This window comes from Melitaea cinxia, chromosome 9, assembly GCF_905220565.1.
Source record: "Melitaea cinxia chromosome 9, ilMelCinx1.1, whole genome shotgun sequence".
In the NCBI taxonomy this organism is placed as follows: Eukaryota; Metazoa; Arthropoda; class Insecta; order Lepidoptera; family Nymphalidae; genus Melitaea; species Melitaea cinxia.
Genome location: NC_059402.1, coordinates 16,838,766 through 16,854,677, shown reverse-complemented (window position 1 = coordinate 16,854,677; position 15,912 = coordinate 16,838,766). Strand labels below are relative to the sequence as shown.

The window sequence follows — 15,912 nt, the reverse complement described above, 5'->3', positions numbered from 1 at the left end:
TGCAGTGCCCGGACTTTGTAGCGTTGCATGTGGCCTCTCGTAGGCGGATTGCTAAGGCCCGAGGCTGGTGTTTCTCCTGCCTGGGGGACCACTTTCAGCGCGCTTGCCCTGACATGCACCCGTGTCCTGTTTGTGGAGGGCAACATTTAAAGGTGCTGTGCGCCAACGCAAATGGCCGCCGCGACCACCCGGGGTCGCCTTCGGGCGGGTATGAGAGCGGACACCGGGCTCAGTCCCGCAATTTGGAGTCCGGCTCACCTCCCCCCCGCCACGCAGATTGTGCTGCTGTGGATCGCCGACATAATTCGGCGCGCAGCCCCACGGGCGGGTATGGAAGGGGGCCTCGGGTTCAATCCCGCACCTTTGTGCCCCGTTCGCCCTCACCGCACCCTCGTGACCTATCACGGTCACCTCCAGTCATTTACCACGATTACCGTGACGCACGTCCGGTACGATTGCCGTCCCCCCCTCTGGCGGAGCGTCCCCGTTTGGAGCCGCGCAACCCTCAGTACGGACGCTCCCGGCGCTACGAACCGCCGACTATGGCTCGTGGCAGTCGCCATCGAGAGGAGGGCGAGTTTAAACCACTCCCTCGTTTTGACGTGCCGTCCCGGGACAGCGGCGATAGATCGCCGCCACGCCAACATTAGGATGTTGGCGTCTGCCCCCGCTATGCACCACCCCCTTTTGAGACCGTCCTCTTGCCCACGGCCTATGTCCGGGTCTGGGGACGGACGGGCGCCTCGGTTGTAGTCCGAGCAATATTGGACACAGGCTCACAAGGGTGCATAGCCTCGTCTTTGTTGGTGGGGCAGACTGGCCTGAATATTAAAAGGTATTCAGATGTAATAAGAGGTGTCGGGAACGCCCCTGTAACCACGGTTGAGGGCCACGTTTCGTTTGAGTTCTCGCCCTCAAATTCTCCACGCCCGACGCTGAGATCGTCGGCCATTGTGATGGAGAACATCTTGGGCAGTCACCCGCAAGTTCGGTTGTCTGCGGATGCGGTAAAATTGACCGCCGATTTGGACTTGGCTGACCCTAAATTCGACCTACCTGGCACGGTCGATTTGTTGCTTGGCGCCGATGTACTGGGCAAAATATTACTCGGTAAGGATCGTGTTTTGCAGCCAGGTGGCTTAGTAGCCCTCCGGACCATATTTGGGTTCGCATTGATGGGGCCTGTATTGAGGGCTCCCCCTCCTGCTGAACCTGGAACGGCTTTGATGGTGGGCTCCGCCCTCTCTGACGCCGTGCAGAGATTTTGGGAAGTGGAAGAGCCACCACAAGCACCCCGCTCTGATCCGGAACACGAGGAGTGTGAACGGTTCTACAAGAGCAACACTAGTTATCTTCGTTCTGGCCGGATCATGACAAGATTGCCATTTCTTGCCGTACGAGCGCCCCTTGGCGACTCGCGGCCTACTGCAGAGAAGCGTTTGTTGGCAATGGAACGCCGCATGAGCAGGGACCCGCTACTCAAAGAGAAGTATATTGACTTCATGCGGGAGTATGAAGATTTGGGACACATGTCTGTGTCAAAACTTGACTGGCGCTCGACGGAGCATTTTTTCCTCCCGCATCATGCTGTGATAAAGCCGTCAAGTGGCAAGCTGCGCACAGTATTTGATGGTTCTGCGCAGACCACATCGGGAGTGTCCTTGAACCAGTGTCTTCATTCTGGTCCCAAATTGCTTAAGGACCTTTGTGACGTCATCACGCGGTTTCGGCGTCACCAATTCGTTTTCGTAGCTGACATCAAGATGATGTTCAGGCAAACGGTAATCCACCCTGATGATCGTCGATACCAGCTGATATTGTGGCGGGAAAACCCGCAAGATCCCATACTTGTCTACGAACTCAACACGAACACATACGGGCTGCGGTCTAGCCCCTTTTTGGCCATACGTTCGCTTTGGGAGCTCGCAGATCGAGAGCGTATGTCGTTTCCTCGCGCAGCCGCCATTTTGAAGGAGGACCTATATGTTGATGACATATGCACTGGTGCGTCCACGGAGAGAGAGGCTCTCCTTTTGCGTGACGAATTGATTGGCATCCTAGCCTCCGCAGGATATGAATTGCGTAAATGGATCTCCAACTTACCTGCGCTCTTGGATGGGCTACCTGATGACCACCAGCAGGATCCTCACCTCTTTGAGAACCGTGACAATCCTACCATGATGACAGTCCTTGGAATACAGTACAGACCAGTCCAGGACATCTTCACGTTCAACGTCGATTTGGATTCGCCTCGCACTTGGACGAAACGGCTGGTTCTGTCGACTGTCGCGAGAACGTTTGATCCCAATGGTTGGATATGCCCAGTCATATTCTGGGCCAAATGCTTCCTGCAGAGACTTTGGACTGCAGGTCTCGGATGGGACGAGCCACTCCGCGAAGCTGTTTTGGAGGATTGGCTCTTATTTGCTTCCTCATTGCCTGCTATTAATAGAATATCGTTACCCCGTGCTATGATTCCGCCAGGAAAGCATACTGCGTCCCTTCATGGGTTCTCGGACGCTTCGGAACGTGGGTACGCAGCAGCCGTATATTTGCGCACCGTGACCATGGATGGTCAAGTGAAGGTGTCATTGGTCATGGCGAAGAGCAAGGTCGCGCCTCTTCGAACTACCTTGACAATTCCTAAGTTAGAGTTGTCGGGGGCGGCCCTTCTTGCTCGCCTCTTGAATCACGTCATGTCAACGTTATGCCCGTCAGTTAACATTGCCACGGTCTATGCATGGACTGACAGTCAAATTGTTCTGTGTTGGCTGAAGGCGTCAGTCCACACCTTAGAGGTGTTTGTAGCAAATCGAGTCTCTCAGATTCAGAAATCGGAGACCTCGTTGATTTGGAGGCATGTGCCTGGCGAAGCCAACCCTGCTGATTGTGCGTCACGGGGATGTATGGCTCCTCTTTTTGGTTGAGCACTCCCTGTGGTGGGGACCTGAGTGGTTGACCAGGTCAGAATCTAATTGGCCGCGAACACCGGCCTTGGATACTGTCACATTGCCTGGGTTGCGAACCCTTGCGATTGAACGGCGGGACCATCCGTTCGACCCAGATTTCCTAATGAATCGCTACAGCTCATTAGACAAATTACTGGGGGTCACCGCTTGGATCAAGCGCTTCACCAGAAATTGTAGACACCCACAGAACAAATGCTTGGAGGCGTTCTTATCGCCACAAGAGCTCCAGGATGCTCTTCTTCATTGGGTTCGTTCTGTGCAAGAAGAGAACTTTGAAAATGAGATTGATATTTTGAGAAAAGGCAAATGTAAGCTGTCTGGAGCCATTTGCAAACTGAACCCCTTTTTGGACAGTGCGGGTCTTTTGCGAGTCGGAGGGCGTCTAAGGAACGCAAACCTCCCGTATGGAGCTCGTCATCCCCTCCTGTTGCCCAAAAGTGGCCACTTAGTGAGTTTGTTGGTGACTGATCGTCACATCAAGAACTCCCACGCCGGCTGTAATGCCTTATTGGCCATTTTACAACGAGAATTTTGGATTTTATCGGCCCGAAGGACGATCCGTAGTGTGGTCTTTCGCTGCATGTCTTGTTATAGACTCAAGGCCTCTACCATGCAGCCTATCATGGGTGACCTGCCGTCGGATCGGGTCACAGAGACAAGGCCCTTTGCTGGAGTTGGGACGGACTTTGCAGGTCCCTTTTCGGTTAAGACCTCGACCCTCAGGAACAGTAAAACGGTCAAGTCCTACCTGTGCGTCTTTGTTTGCCTGTCCACCAAGGCGGTACACTTAGAACTAGTCTCAGCCCTCTCGACAGAGGCCTTTGTTGCGACGTTAGATAGATTCGTGTCACGACGAGGACTACCGTCCTTGATTCGGTCGGATTGCGGCACCAACTTCAAAGGCACAAATAACTATTTAAAAGAGATATATGAATTTTTGGCGTCTAATGAGACTGAGATTGCGCCTAGACTAGCTAGTCGCAGAATAACTTGGAAGTTCAGTCCCGCGTCATGCCCCCACTGGGGAGGAATTTTTGAAAGTGTTGTAAAGGTTGCCAAAACACATTTGCGACGAGTAATTGGCGAGTCCGTATTAACATTTGAGGAGCTCGCAACTGTGTTTTGCAAAATTGAAGCCATGTTGAATTCACGCCCGTTGTGCCCGATCTCTTCAGACCCTAACGATTTGGAAGCCCTCACACCGGGCCATTTTTTGATTGGACGGCCGCTGAACGCCCTGCCGGAATACCCCTATGTTGATGTGAAACTCAATCGTCTCTCGCGGTTTGAATTGATCCAACAACTCACTCAGAGCTTTTGGAAACGTTGGAATTTGGAATATTTGCATATTCTCCAGCAGCGCGTTAAGTGGACTGACAAGACTGATCCACCGCATGTTGGTGACCTCGTTCTGGTTAAGGACGCTAACTCACCGCCACTGTGTTGGCGCAGAGGGCGCATTCTTAACCTCGTCTTTGGAGCAGATGGAGTGCCCCGTTTTGCTGAGGTTCGGGTGGACGGTTCTGTTCTGAAGAGAGCGGTATCAACCTTGTCACGACTGCCAATTGATTAGCGGCCAGGTAGTCCTGGCCGAGGCGGGTAGATGTTATGAACCAAATGTAGCAACACTAAACTATTATATTATCTATGACAGTTAGTATAGTTTACGAAATGGTTTTTATCTATGAGCTGTCATTCGTCACCTTTGAATTTAAAAATTTGCATCGTTTTTCCGGTCTCCGTATAAAAGTTACGCTTTTGTTTGTACTTGTTCGTTCTCGCGAAAAATTATCGCCTTTTGTTGATCGAACCATCCTTTGTTGTTTGAAGTAATTTAATTGTTAATAGCAAAGTGTATTCCTTGTATTCCTTGTTGAATTATTGTGAAAAACGTGAGGGAACTACGCCGAACAACGGCCATTTTGATTGCTGGTTCCTGCTTCAGCCCGCCACTTCAGTTAAGTATAATTGATTAGCATTAGACGTAATGATTGGCCAATTATAGTTTGATGTTAATTAAGTTATACCTGGCGAGGCTTCACCGAACAGTATTCAGTGAAACTAAGGTAGGATTTTTATTTAAGACATTAAGTGTTAGCTCTGCGTACTGCAGACAAGTGTTCGTCCCGTTCGTACCTGAGATCACGCTTCCACTCGTTTTTTAATATACTCCAGGTCGGACGTAACAGTATCCATCATCAGAGAACTTCGTTTTAAAGACAAGCAACTGTACGACTACGAATACTGAAGTTCTTTGGTTACATCTCTAGAAATGAGAACTCGATGAAGAGACTGCTGGTTCAGGGCAAGGCGGAAGGCAAGAGAGAACGCAGTCGATCGCCAACCCGATGGATAGACGTCGTCATACTGAGTCAACCATGGTCCGATGTACTCGTGACGCCTCATACTGATAAAAATTGAAGCACATCGCCAGGAGAGCTTCGGAAATGTTATCGACCCACCAAACACCCCACCATGTCACCTCGTCAGCGCAACCACGATGACTCTGACAAGAGTGTACGATTACGAAGGAGATGAACTTTTTTATCTTAGAAATAAGTACCACCACAATTACATGCTTGTTTATATTTAACCGAGAATTCTGTTTTAGGCTTAACGTTGGTACTATTTACGAAGTGCCGGAACCGAAATGATACACATACAGACTTTTTAGATGTCTATAATATCTTAAAGCTATGATAACTTCTTAGACCTTTCCATATAACGTAGAATATTTACCTGAAACGACGACTTAACAGAAATAAGCGTAAAGAGAAAACCTATGACGGTACAGGCTGACTTTTTTATTTGCTTACTGGTGTACTAAAGGTATCAATTTTTCTTGGTTATTCGTAAAGTGTAGCTGCTACGCAATAATCTTGGGGCATAATTTCGATTTTTAATCGTAATTCAATTTATTTGATCTCTGAAATTTATTTTAATATAACTTCATAATCCACTGTTACAACATAAGAAAATCATCATGATAAACTAGTTGTACCCACGACTTAACCCACGTGGAATTTGAAATTAATTATTGTTAAATTCGCAGAGATACAAAATAAATAAATTTCTAAAATAAAAGTAGCCTAAGTTACTTCTTATTACATCAGCTACTGCCAGTAAAAGTCCCGCTTGAATCGGTTTTCAGAGATTAGCCAGAACAAATAGAAGGACAGACGGACAGACAGACAGACAGACAAAAACTGTAAAAAAATGTTATTTTAGTATATGTACCCCGTGTATATCCATGTGCATTTGGTAAAAAGCGATTATTTTAATATTACAAATAGACACTTCCATTTTATTTATTTGTAAGTGTATAAGTATGACATATTTAAATTTGTATAACACCTAAGTTGCTGAAAACAGTGATTATTAAAACACTATCGAAGACATACAAAAATAATACAAAGTATATTATTACGACAGAGCTCCTGGGGGGATTGGGGATTGGGTCGGCAACGCGCTTGCGATGCTTCTGGTGCTGCGGGTGTCTATAAGCTACGGTAATCGCTTACCATCAGCCGTACGCTTGTTTGCCGACCTAGTGACATAAAAAAAAAAAAACGACAGGATAGATACGTATATGAATAAAAATGAATCGTGCTAACCTCGAAAATGTTTCCACCAATAAATTGTAGCCTTTTGTAAGTTTTCTGTTATATTTGAAGAGGAGCTGTGGAATGAAAAATATAAACAATAAGCAGAAAAATGCGAAATTTCCGAAAACAAATTACAAACATCCTAACCTAACGTTTGATAATTCTTAGGACACGGCAACGTCTTCCGGTTCGGTTAATTTTATCAACTGTATTTAGAACGATGTATTGAAATCTATGTAACCTTGATGTAACCAATCATCATAATTAAATTTCTCCCGCCAAGCAAACTTTAATTATCAGAATTGTAACTGATAACAACAAATTCCCTTTGACGATTCAGCGATGTAATTGTGAGCTATGGAATAAATAGTTGTAAAAAAGTTTGTGATTAAGAGGCTTGACTAATTGACCAGTAATTCTATATATTTTTTATCAAATAAATTTACAGTGCAAAAGACGTCCGTAACCTTAATGAAAGCGTACGGTTTTTGTCTATAATCACTTATGATAACAGATGTTGATGATATGATGTCTAATGTATAGTCCGTTCAAACTATTTAATAAATTTGACATCCCTAAGGAGTTATGTAAATGATACCGATAAAGCAGGTTTCAGATACTACGATTAACGCCATCTGTTATAATTGTATTGAACTACAATCAACTGTACAAATAAATTGCAGACTTTGTTCATTCCCTTTTTCGTCTCTTATTCTGTCTAATTTTTATATAAATATACTTACTTTATTTAACACAAGGTTACCGCCACATTTTGGATCACATCTAAATGTGACATAATAAATTCACTGTTCCATATTATCTTAACTCTATGTAAATCTAAACTACATGTAAATGTTACCTAAAGATTTGTTACATTATTTTAATAATTATTTTAACAGTTGAAGTTATTACTTTAGCAGTGATAAATCTTTAAACCAAGAGATAATAATGACAAAAAGATCTATCAAAAGAATTATTTTGTTTTTAATTTTTTTTTTGCAGAGTATCGCTACGGCGTCCGCCACATCCAGACGCTATGTATGACATTAAATTTATTGGCGTTGTTTATCGCTCGTAGCAGCTTGGGAGTAGCTATTCTAGCTATGACTGACATGACAAGACGGAATGATCCAAATGTTACTGTAAGTTCCGATATAAATTAAGTTCAAATAATAAAATAGCGCATAGCAAGAAATCTCTCACGCAAAACTTTGAGCAGCCCGACTGGGGAAGTATCTCTTCTCTTACAGAAAGAGCACAACTAACTGTTCTAAAGCAATGTTGTGTTTCTGCTTTGAGCAAGGTAGCCAGAGCTCCTGGAGACGTGGTTAATAGGGTCGATAACGCGCTGGCAACGCTTCTGGTGTCGTTAACGTCTATGAGCTACGATATCCTCTTACCATCATGCGGATTGTGCAGATTGTACCCTTGTATGTCACCTTTGTAATAATAAAAAACTTAGCTACAAAATGAATTAATTCTGTTAAAACTTTGTACATTTTAAACTCTCATTTATTTTGTTTATGTTTTTATTGAACTCAAATTTGTCAAATTGAATATTGATTTTAAATTTCGATAGATAGATAAAAAATTCTACGTGACATTGGCGAAATCATGTGCTCATTTGGCACTTTTTAAAGCCATTATCCCTAAAGAAGAAGAAGACAAATTTGCAATAATCACCAAAAAGATTTTGAATAAAAAATGAACACTAGTGGCCATACCATGCACACAATTTCTTTAAGAATTACAGCTAAGTAACAATTGCACGTGTGTTCTTGTTCCAGGTGTATAATTGGGATAAAAAGACTCAAAGTCTTGTACTATCTTCATTTTTCGCGGGTTATATCCTGATGCAGATCCCTGGTGGTCTGCTAGCCAAAAGATATGGCGGAAAGCCTGTCATACTTTCTGCATTATTAGCTAACGGCGTAATTTGCGCTATCCTCCCTAGCCTCGTAGCATTTGTAAGTATTATTATAAATACGTATTAATTACTTGTATAAATACACAAAATGAGTTTCGTTAACTTGCTAGTAGACAAAAATATTTATTTGTAAATAAAAATATTTTAAATTCAAAATATATTTATCTTTATACCTATTTTATGTTGCTTTTTTGTTATAATTCAATTGCGTTTATATGATATTACCATAAATTTTATACAAAGACCGTTTTTTTTTTATTTTTAATAAATTTTCAAAATTATTTAAATTTGTTTTCAATTTGGACTCTAGGGTGGATGGCAGATAGTATGTGCGTGCCGAATATTATTAGGTCTCACACAGGCATGTCTGGTTCCTAGCACTCACACGCTTCTTGGCAAATGGCTGCCAGCACATGAGATGACATCATACAGCGGCATAGTGTATGGAGGTATCAATTATATTACTAATTTTTTTATTTCATTTTATTTTAAATTAATTCGTCTATTCTATAAGTTTTTACTGGATGGTCCGATTTTAATGATTTTTTATTCGCAAACTGTTTTTTATCACGTGGTTCTATTTAAATGTGAGCGTGATCTGACGCGTACTTTTTGAGTTACCACTAATAACAAAGGCCCACAAAAAAGTGCTCTGTACTTTTGACCACTCCACATGGAGTTGTGTTTCGATCCCCATTATCCGAATTTGAAATCCGTTTCGTCCCTTCACCCCTTTATTTTGGTGCCTGTGTTATAGATGATTTCTTATTTTTCGTTCACTTAACCCTAAAAAGATCACGTAATTTTTATTACGGAAAAGATAAACATGTGCCTGGGAAGCGCACAACTTTTAATATATGTCTTATTACAAGTTTTCGATACTCCAAATTCCTTGTACTTATCACCTTAACAAAGTTATTGAAATTTAGAAAATATTGTATACCAGGTATTCATAAGAAAAGAGAACTTAGATAACAGAGAGCGAGAGTAAATTCGAGTCGCTTGTGAGAGCTGACATACACACACTGTTTGCTATTTTTATGGATTCTAGGATTTCATTTCCGAAATAGTGAAATAAGGGAAAAAATCGCACAATCACACACTTTCCTTAGTAGATCTTGGTGAACCTAAATTAATCTTTTTGATTTATCATGAAGATATTTCGATATTTACAGGTATGCACTTCGGCACTATGATTTCTATGCCATTATCTGGTTTTTTGGCAGAAACGAAAATGGGCTGGAAGCTCATTTTCTATGTTGTATCTGGCATATTATTCGCGACTGCCGCTGTTTGGGCTTTCTTCTCAGCCAATTCTCCCGGTGAACATCGTTTTATAACTAAGGAAGAAAAAGAATATATAGAGAAAGGGTTAAATGTTGCTACTGGTAAGGTAATAATAAAATTATAATCTCTTTAAAAGAAAATAACACTGCACTTTGTCCTCTCATATGCCTAAAGAAGTTTCTCTTCAAAAAAGAAACGGTTAAAAAACTCATAAAAGAAACTTTTTCCACAATGAAGGATATCATCCAAAACAATATATATGTAATTATGTATTATGGATACTTTTGAATCAATGGACTAAGCGTTATAATTTAATTTTGAACCTTCTGATATTTTGGCTTTGAAATGGATGTGTGGCTGGATGTGAATTCAAAATATTAATCGCAGTAAGTCACGTAAAATGAAAAATTCATAGTGACACTGAAAGCTTAAAAACACATCTATTATGGAATCATCAAATCAATTCAATCAACAAGGTGAATAAATTAGCCACTACTCATAAACACTGTTTGTCCAGTGGAATTTTAAGTGAATTATAAAGTATAGAAGCAGAAATTCTTCGAGAATGGATGAATGAATGGATTAACTTCTTCGTTTACTTTGGTAAATGATCTATTAACAATTATTTGCAGGCATTAAAAACACCATGGAAACGAATTTTGACTACAACTGGATTTTGGGCTATTGCGGTCGCTCATATAGGCTCCGTCGTGGGATATATTCTTTTCTTCGTGGACATGCCCACCTACTTGGAGAAAGGCTTACAGATTTCATTAAAAAATGTAAGTAAATAAATAAAATCGCAATTATAACACGACATCGAGGTATATTGATCCTGTTCGATATTTGGAATAGCCCGATTGGGGTGTACTCGTCCCTCAAACCTACAGAAGATCAAGCCAAATAATCTCTTAAGTAGTGTTGTATTTCTACCGCGAATTAAGTGGTTAAAGCTCGTGGGAAAGTCAAGGGCATCCGCCCATAGGCTATGGCATCCTGATAGTAAAAAAAATGATGATGATATTTTAAAATATTTTTGGATTCTACAGAATCGATTTACCGCAATTATTATTTTGAAACTGACGATATTTTGGCGACATTACAGTTGCCATGGTCGTGGATGTCTGGAGACCTGCGAGATGTTATTTTGGTGATAGGCCGTAACGAACTAGCACCTTCCTTTTTTTTTTCTTTGAGGTTCTTGCACACTTCACTCTAGGAGTATTTAATATAACAATTTACCGAAACGCATATACCTCTTTTTACATAACTCGACTGGATCTAGAGAACGAGTTATGTAAAAAGCATGTAACGTCGCCGAAATGTCGCAAGTTTCAAAATAATAATTGTGGTACGTACTCGTAGAATCACAAGTGTTTATAGTGACCGTTATAGTTTGAAAACTTTTATTTTAAAATATCTACTTCTGGAATCTTATCAAGAGTGAAATAATTATGATATCAAATCAAATCAAAATGTATTTTTATCAGGTGTAAAGTAATTACCTTTTCATTACAAATTACATGTCAAAAATTTGCTTTTACCACTTTAAACACAATGATACTTGGATTTATTTGCATAGATGGATATATATATGTATGTATGTATGTCTGTGTGTGTGTGTGTGTGTGTGTGTGTGTGGCACCTACGTGTTTGTTTTACTTTTATGATAAAAATTTAAAATGTAATTATTTTCAACAGAGCGCGACATTATCAGCATTACCTTACATGGGCATGGCTATAGGGAACTTTGTTTCTACACAATTTTTTGAAAAATTATTCACTAAAGGATTTTTGTCCCTAATAGCCTGTAGAAAATTATGTACCTCTATTGGTGAGTTAATTTTTTTATATCTTTCATATTAAAATTAAAAAAAAAATTAGAATAAATAAATAAATAAATATCTACACAATACATACACGGTCTTCTGTTCCTAAAGTAAGCAACTTAATGCTTGTGTTATAGGTAACAGCCGACTGGTATAGCTACATTTTTTTTCGATAAACATACTTATAAATAATACATATATGAATACATAAATAAATATATATTACACCCAGACCGGGGTACGAATCGAACCGTCAGCCCCGGAACAGAAAGCAGGGTAACTACAAACTGCGCCAACGGGCTGGTCAGTTAATAAACCTTTTTAGGCAAAGTAAAAAATACAACGCGGACTAATGATATATACAAATTAAAGTCTGAAACTAATATCGCTTAAAATTGCAATAACATTTTTGATTTTTTCCGTATAAATCTTAATTTTTTCTTTATTTCCTTTTCAGGATTCGTTGGAATGTCACTTGGTCTAATAGTGCTATCATTCATTGGACCGGAAAATAAGGTTATGGCAATCATTGCTTTAACTCTGGCTCTTGCATCATGCGGGTTTTGGGGTGCTGGATTTACAGTACGTATTACAATTAATTAAATCGTGGGTTTATGATCGTGACTATGATAAACATGACTGAGAAGCATTATATTAGAACATTACACACACACACACACACACATATATATTAAACAATTTCTAAGCTATGTATAACAAGTGTGGCTACGGCACTAAAGAATTTAGCCACCCCCTCTCTTCCCGTGGGTGTCGTAAGAGGCGACTAAGGGATAACAAGGTTCCACAACCACCTTGGAACTTAACCCTTAATTACTCGCATGGGGTCAAAGCATTTTCGGATTAAAAAATGAAGCACTTGGCTCGGCCCGATTTCCCCTGCGCCCTCGCTAGCTTCATAATGCGGGTCTAAGTTTGTATTTTACTAGCGACCAAGACACAGGAGTGGAAAGATGAGTCGCTGCACTCTTCAGCGGTGACCCCGTGCGAGTAATTACGTTACTTTTTTGGAAGAGGTAAGTTTTTTATTTTAAGTATTTTTTTGTGTATTATGAATTATATTTGTGTTATTGTATGTTCAGTGAATAAATATTTGTTATTAATATGTTTTTTACATCTTTATACAATGAAATTATCAAAAAATTCCGTTTTACTACGAGTTTTGTCTTTTTGTCAGAGTTAGTCATGGATAGGAGAGAACAGCGAATTGCGCAATGGTTGGTAGAGGATGAAGGGTTCTGATGAAGAAGAAGTTGGAGGGTCAGGTTTCTTATGTTCAAAAACCAAATAAAGCTGTTGTGTTGTTATCTTCCATGCATCATGTAGCTTATATCGACTCAGCCTCAACTGATAAGCAGAAACTTGAAATAATAACATTTTACATAGCACTAATGGAGGAGTGGACACCAATGATCACTTGTGTGGTACATTCAACGTAGGGAGGTGAACCAAACGATGGCCGTTAGCCATTTCCTTCCACCTGGTAAATGTTTCAGGCATAAATGCACTCATTGCACATCGAGTAAATACCGAAAAATCACGTACTCACATGAGGCGTAATTTCTTGCGGCAATTGTCTGTTGAACTTATTCATAATAACCAAAAACGACGACTTGAAGTCAGAGCAACTCCTAAGAAGGTAAAAAAACGTCTGATGGAAGTACATGAGTTGTAAAATCGCGTCCCGCCAACCACTGCAAAACGTGGACGTTGCAACAGCTGTCCGAGGAAATGCGATCGCAAAGTACTAACAAAATGCAAGAAATGTACAAGATTTGTGTGCTATGATCATTCTAACATATACTGTCAACAGTGTAACGAGAGTGATTTGAGAGTTCCTAAAAAAAAAGAAAATTTACTATGATCTCAGTATACCTAAGTACAAATTGTTGATTATTGATAATAATTTTAGTTTAACTTGTTTTTTTATAATTAATTAGTAATTCATGTTATAACCTATAGATATTATAAAATAAACAAAGCACTTTAATAATAAAATAGTTTTATTTACTTATATATTTCAAAATATATTAAAAACTACTCATACTATTTGGGGTCATCTGTGACCCCATGCGAGCAGTAATGTAATATTCTTTGTGCGAGTAATTAAGGGTTAAGAAGCCGACCGATGGCGGGATAACCATCCAACTGCTGGCTTTGAAATACAAAGGCCGAAGACGGGCAGCAGCGTCTTCGGTGCGACAAAGCCAGTACTGCGGTCACCAACCCGCCTGCCCAGCGTGGTGACTATGGGCAAAACACATGAGTTCACGTTATTTTTGGCGTCAACTTGTGGAGGCCTATGTCCAGCAGTGGACTGTATAGGCTGTAATGATGATGTATAACAAGTAGTGGTCGGCTTGCAAATGACCTTCAACTACTGCTTCTTTCTAATTGAGTTTTTGACTTTTGTATATAATTTAGAAAAGTTGTAACCATCTTTGTTTTTTTCAGTTGAGCTACATAGACCTCTCTCCAAACTACGGCGGCGTGATGTTGTCTATTAATAACTGCATCGCTAACGTTGGGAGCGTCATTACTCCGATTGTTACCAGTTTTATTCTTCGTAATGATCCAGTAAGAATATTAAGACTTTCATGAAATAATAAGGTTCAACAAGATGATCATAATAACTGACGCGACCACAAGCTTGATCACTGTTATTAACAAATAATTGTGTAGGCTGTAAAGATACTGTATTGTCTAACGTTTGTAATTTGCGTTGCTTGACCCTCGAAAAAACATTTCATCTCTTCGAAACCCGTTGATGAAAAGTGGTCTTCACTTATAAGACTTGAACATTTTTTGATATTCTCGATAATAAATAAATTTATAGCACATACAAATTATATATAGCAAACCTCATTATTAAACACAACAACGTTTTAAGCAACGTCTAAAGAAGTACAATATGTCCCTTAACATATAATAATATTCAGAATTTTAACATGCATATTTTATATTATCAATACATATTTTACATTTTTATACACGTATATTAATACTATTTTGATTATTTATGTATGGATATTTGTACTTATATGTGTATTTGTATGAATTAATGAATCTATCATACACTATTTTTATTCATCCTTAAGAATATTGTACACTTCCTATCCGTCACTACTATATCATGTCCTGTGCCCAAAGGTTATCTGGAAGAAATCGCTCTTCAGCGATAAGATCGCCTTTGTACATCTTTCTTGTACATCTTTTCTTTCTTTCTTTCTTGTATCATCTTCTTTGTAATTACTACTGTTTGTTTATATTTTGGTGTACAATAAAGAATATATTATTATTAAACACTTTGATAAGTAATAGGCAGTAACAGATATAAACTTGCAACATCAAAGCAATAAGAATTGAATTTAAATGAAAAAATTACATATCAAATGTTATTAACTAATAGTTTTAATCTTTAATTTATGACACTTAATAAGAAAAGTTGCAATAAACATAATCGGGAAATATTGTCACGTCGGCAGTTTAAGGTCCCAATCTACGGGACTTCTAATATTTTGTGTTAAGTTAATTTTATTGCACAGACAGATATAACTCGTTGGCGTATCGTGTTCCTCATAACAGCGGGAATTTCCATGTTGGCCAATGCTGGGTTCGTGTTGTTCGCGACTGCGGAGAGGCAGGAGTGGGATGATCCGGACTATCTGGAGAAGAAGAAGGCTGATCCAGGTTGGAAAAAGCATTTAATGATAATATACTAATTTACTTACAGTTATTGAAATTATAATATCGTTATCTAAAAACATAAAATTACGTATTTTGTAATGTTTTTCTATTATAAACTTTTAGTTTTAAAGTAAAACGTCTTTACGTACGCTTTAATTGGGGAGTAAGCTGGTAAATGCGTGATGAGAGCGTTACTAAAAGTGTGATCGAGCAAGGCGAATGGAACAAGAAAAAGAGTTGCGAGCACAGATTTTCTTTCTCTTTTTCTCTCATAGCCATTTACGTTTTGTATAATATCTAAGGCACAGTGCAGGCCTATTGTGCAGGCTTATCACGAAAGAAGTTTTACATCAGTCGTGTGGTCTAAGCACACTCCTTTTTTGTTTTCTGATACTTTGAGTTAACTTTGATAGCAAAAACAAGCAAAAAAGTGTTAAAGAATGTTAAACTGAACGCTGTGTTTTTAAGAGCTTTATTTAAAAATTTCCTCACAAAGTTACATTATTATTTGTTAATGTACACAATTTAAATACATATTTCTGTTTACAGAAGAGTTGCAGCCTGCTTTAGAGCCTGAGAAAACCTCTTGA

The 15,912-nt window shown here is 39.7% G+C and overlaps 2 protein-coding genes across 2 annotated transcripts; both read left to right on the top strand.

Annotated features, from left to right (window-relative positions):
• Nucleotides 1–956: 956 nt before the first annotated feature.
• LOC123656194 lies at nucleotides 957–2,927 on the top strand. The gene has a single exon (XM_045591899.1). It carries the CDS (start codon nucleotides 957–959, stop codon nucleotides 2,925–2,927), a length of 1,971 nt encoding a protein of 656 aa, XP_045447855.1.
• Nucleotides 2,928–3,072: 145 nt separating this feature from the next.
• LOC123656193 (putative inorganic phosphate cotransporter) lies at nucleotides 3,073–15,912 on the top strand. The gene is made up of 11 exons (XM_045591898.1): nucleotides 3,073–3,271; nucleotides 7,577–7,716; nucleotides 8,362–8,541; nucleotides 8,812–8,950; nucleotides 9,677–9,894; nucleotides 10,421–10,570; nucleotides 11,490–11,622; nucleotides 12,075–12,199; nucleotides 14,090–14,212; nucleotides 15,181–15,325; nucleotides 15,872–15,912. Exons 1-11 carry the CDS (start codon nucleotides 3,073–3,075, stop codon nucleotides 15,910–15,912), a joined length of 1,593 nt encoding a protein of 530 aa, XP_045447854.1.

Coding starts and splice junctions, on each gene's coding strand:
- LOC123656194 (XM_045591899.1), top strand. CDS start 957: ATGGAGAACATCTTGGGCAGTCACCCGCAAGTTCGGTTGTCTGCGGAT.
- LOC123656193 (XM_045591898.1), top strand. CDS start 3,073: ATGAATCGCTACAGCTCATTAGACAAATTACTGGGGGTCACCGCTTGG. Junction 3,272..7,576: donor GATTGATATTTTGAGAAAAG/GCAAATGTAAGC, acceptor TTTTTTTTGCAG/AGTATCGCTACGGCGTCCGC. Junction 12,200..14,089: donor TTTGGGGTGCTGGATTTACA/GTACGTATTACA, acceptor TGTTTTTTTCAG/TTGAGCTACATAGACCTCTC.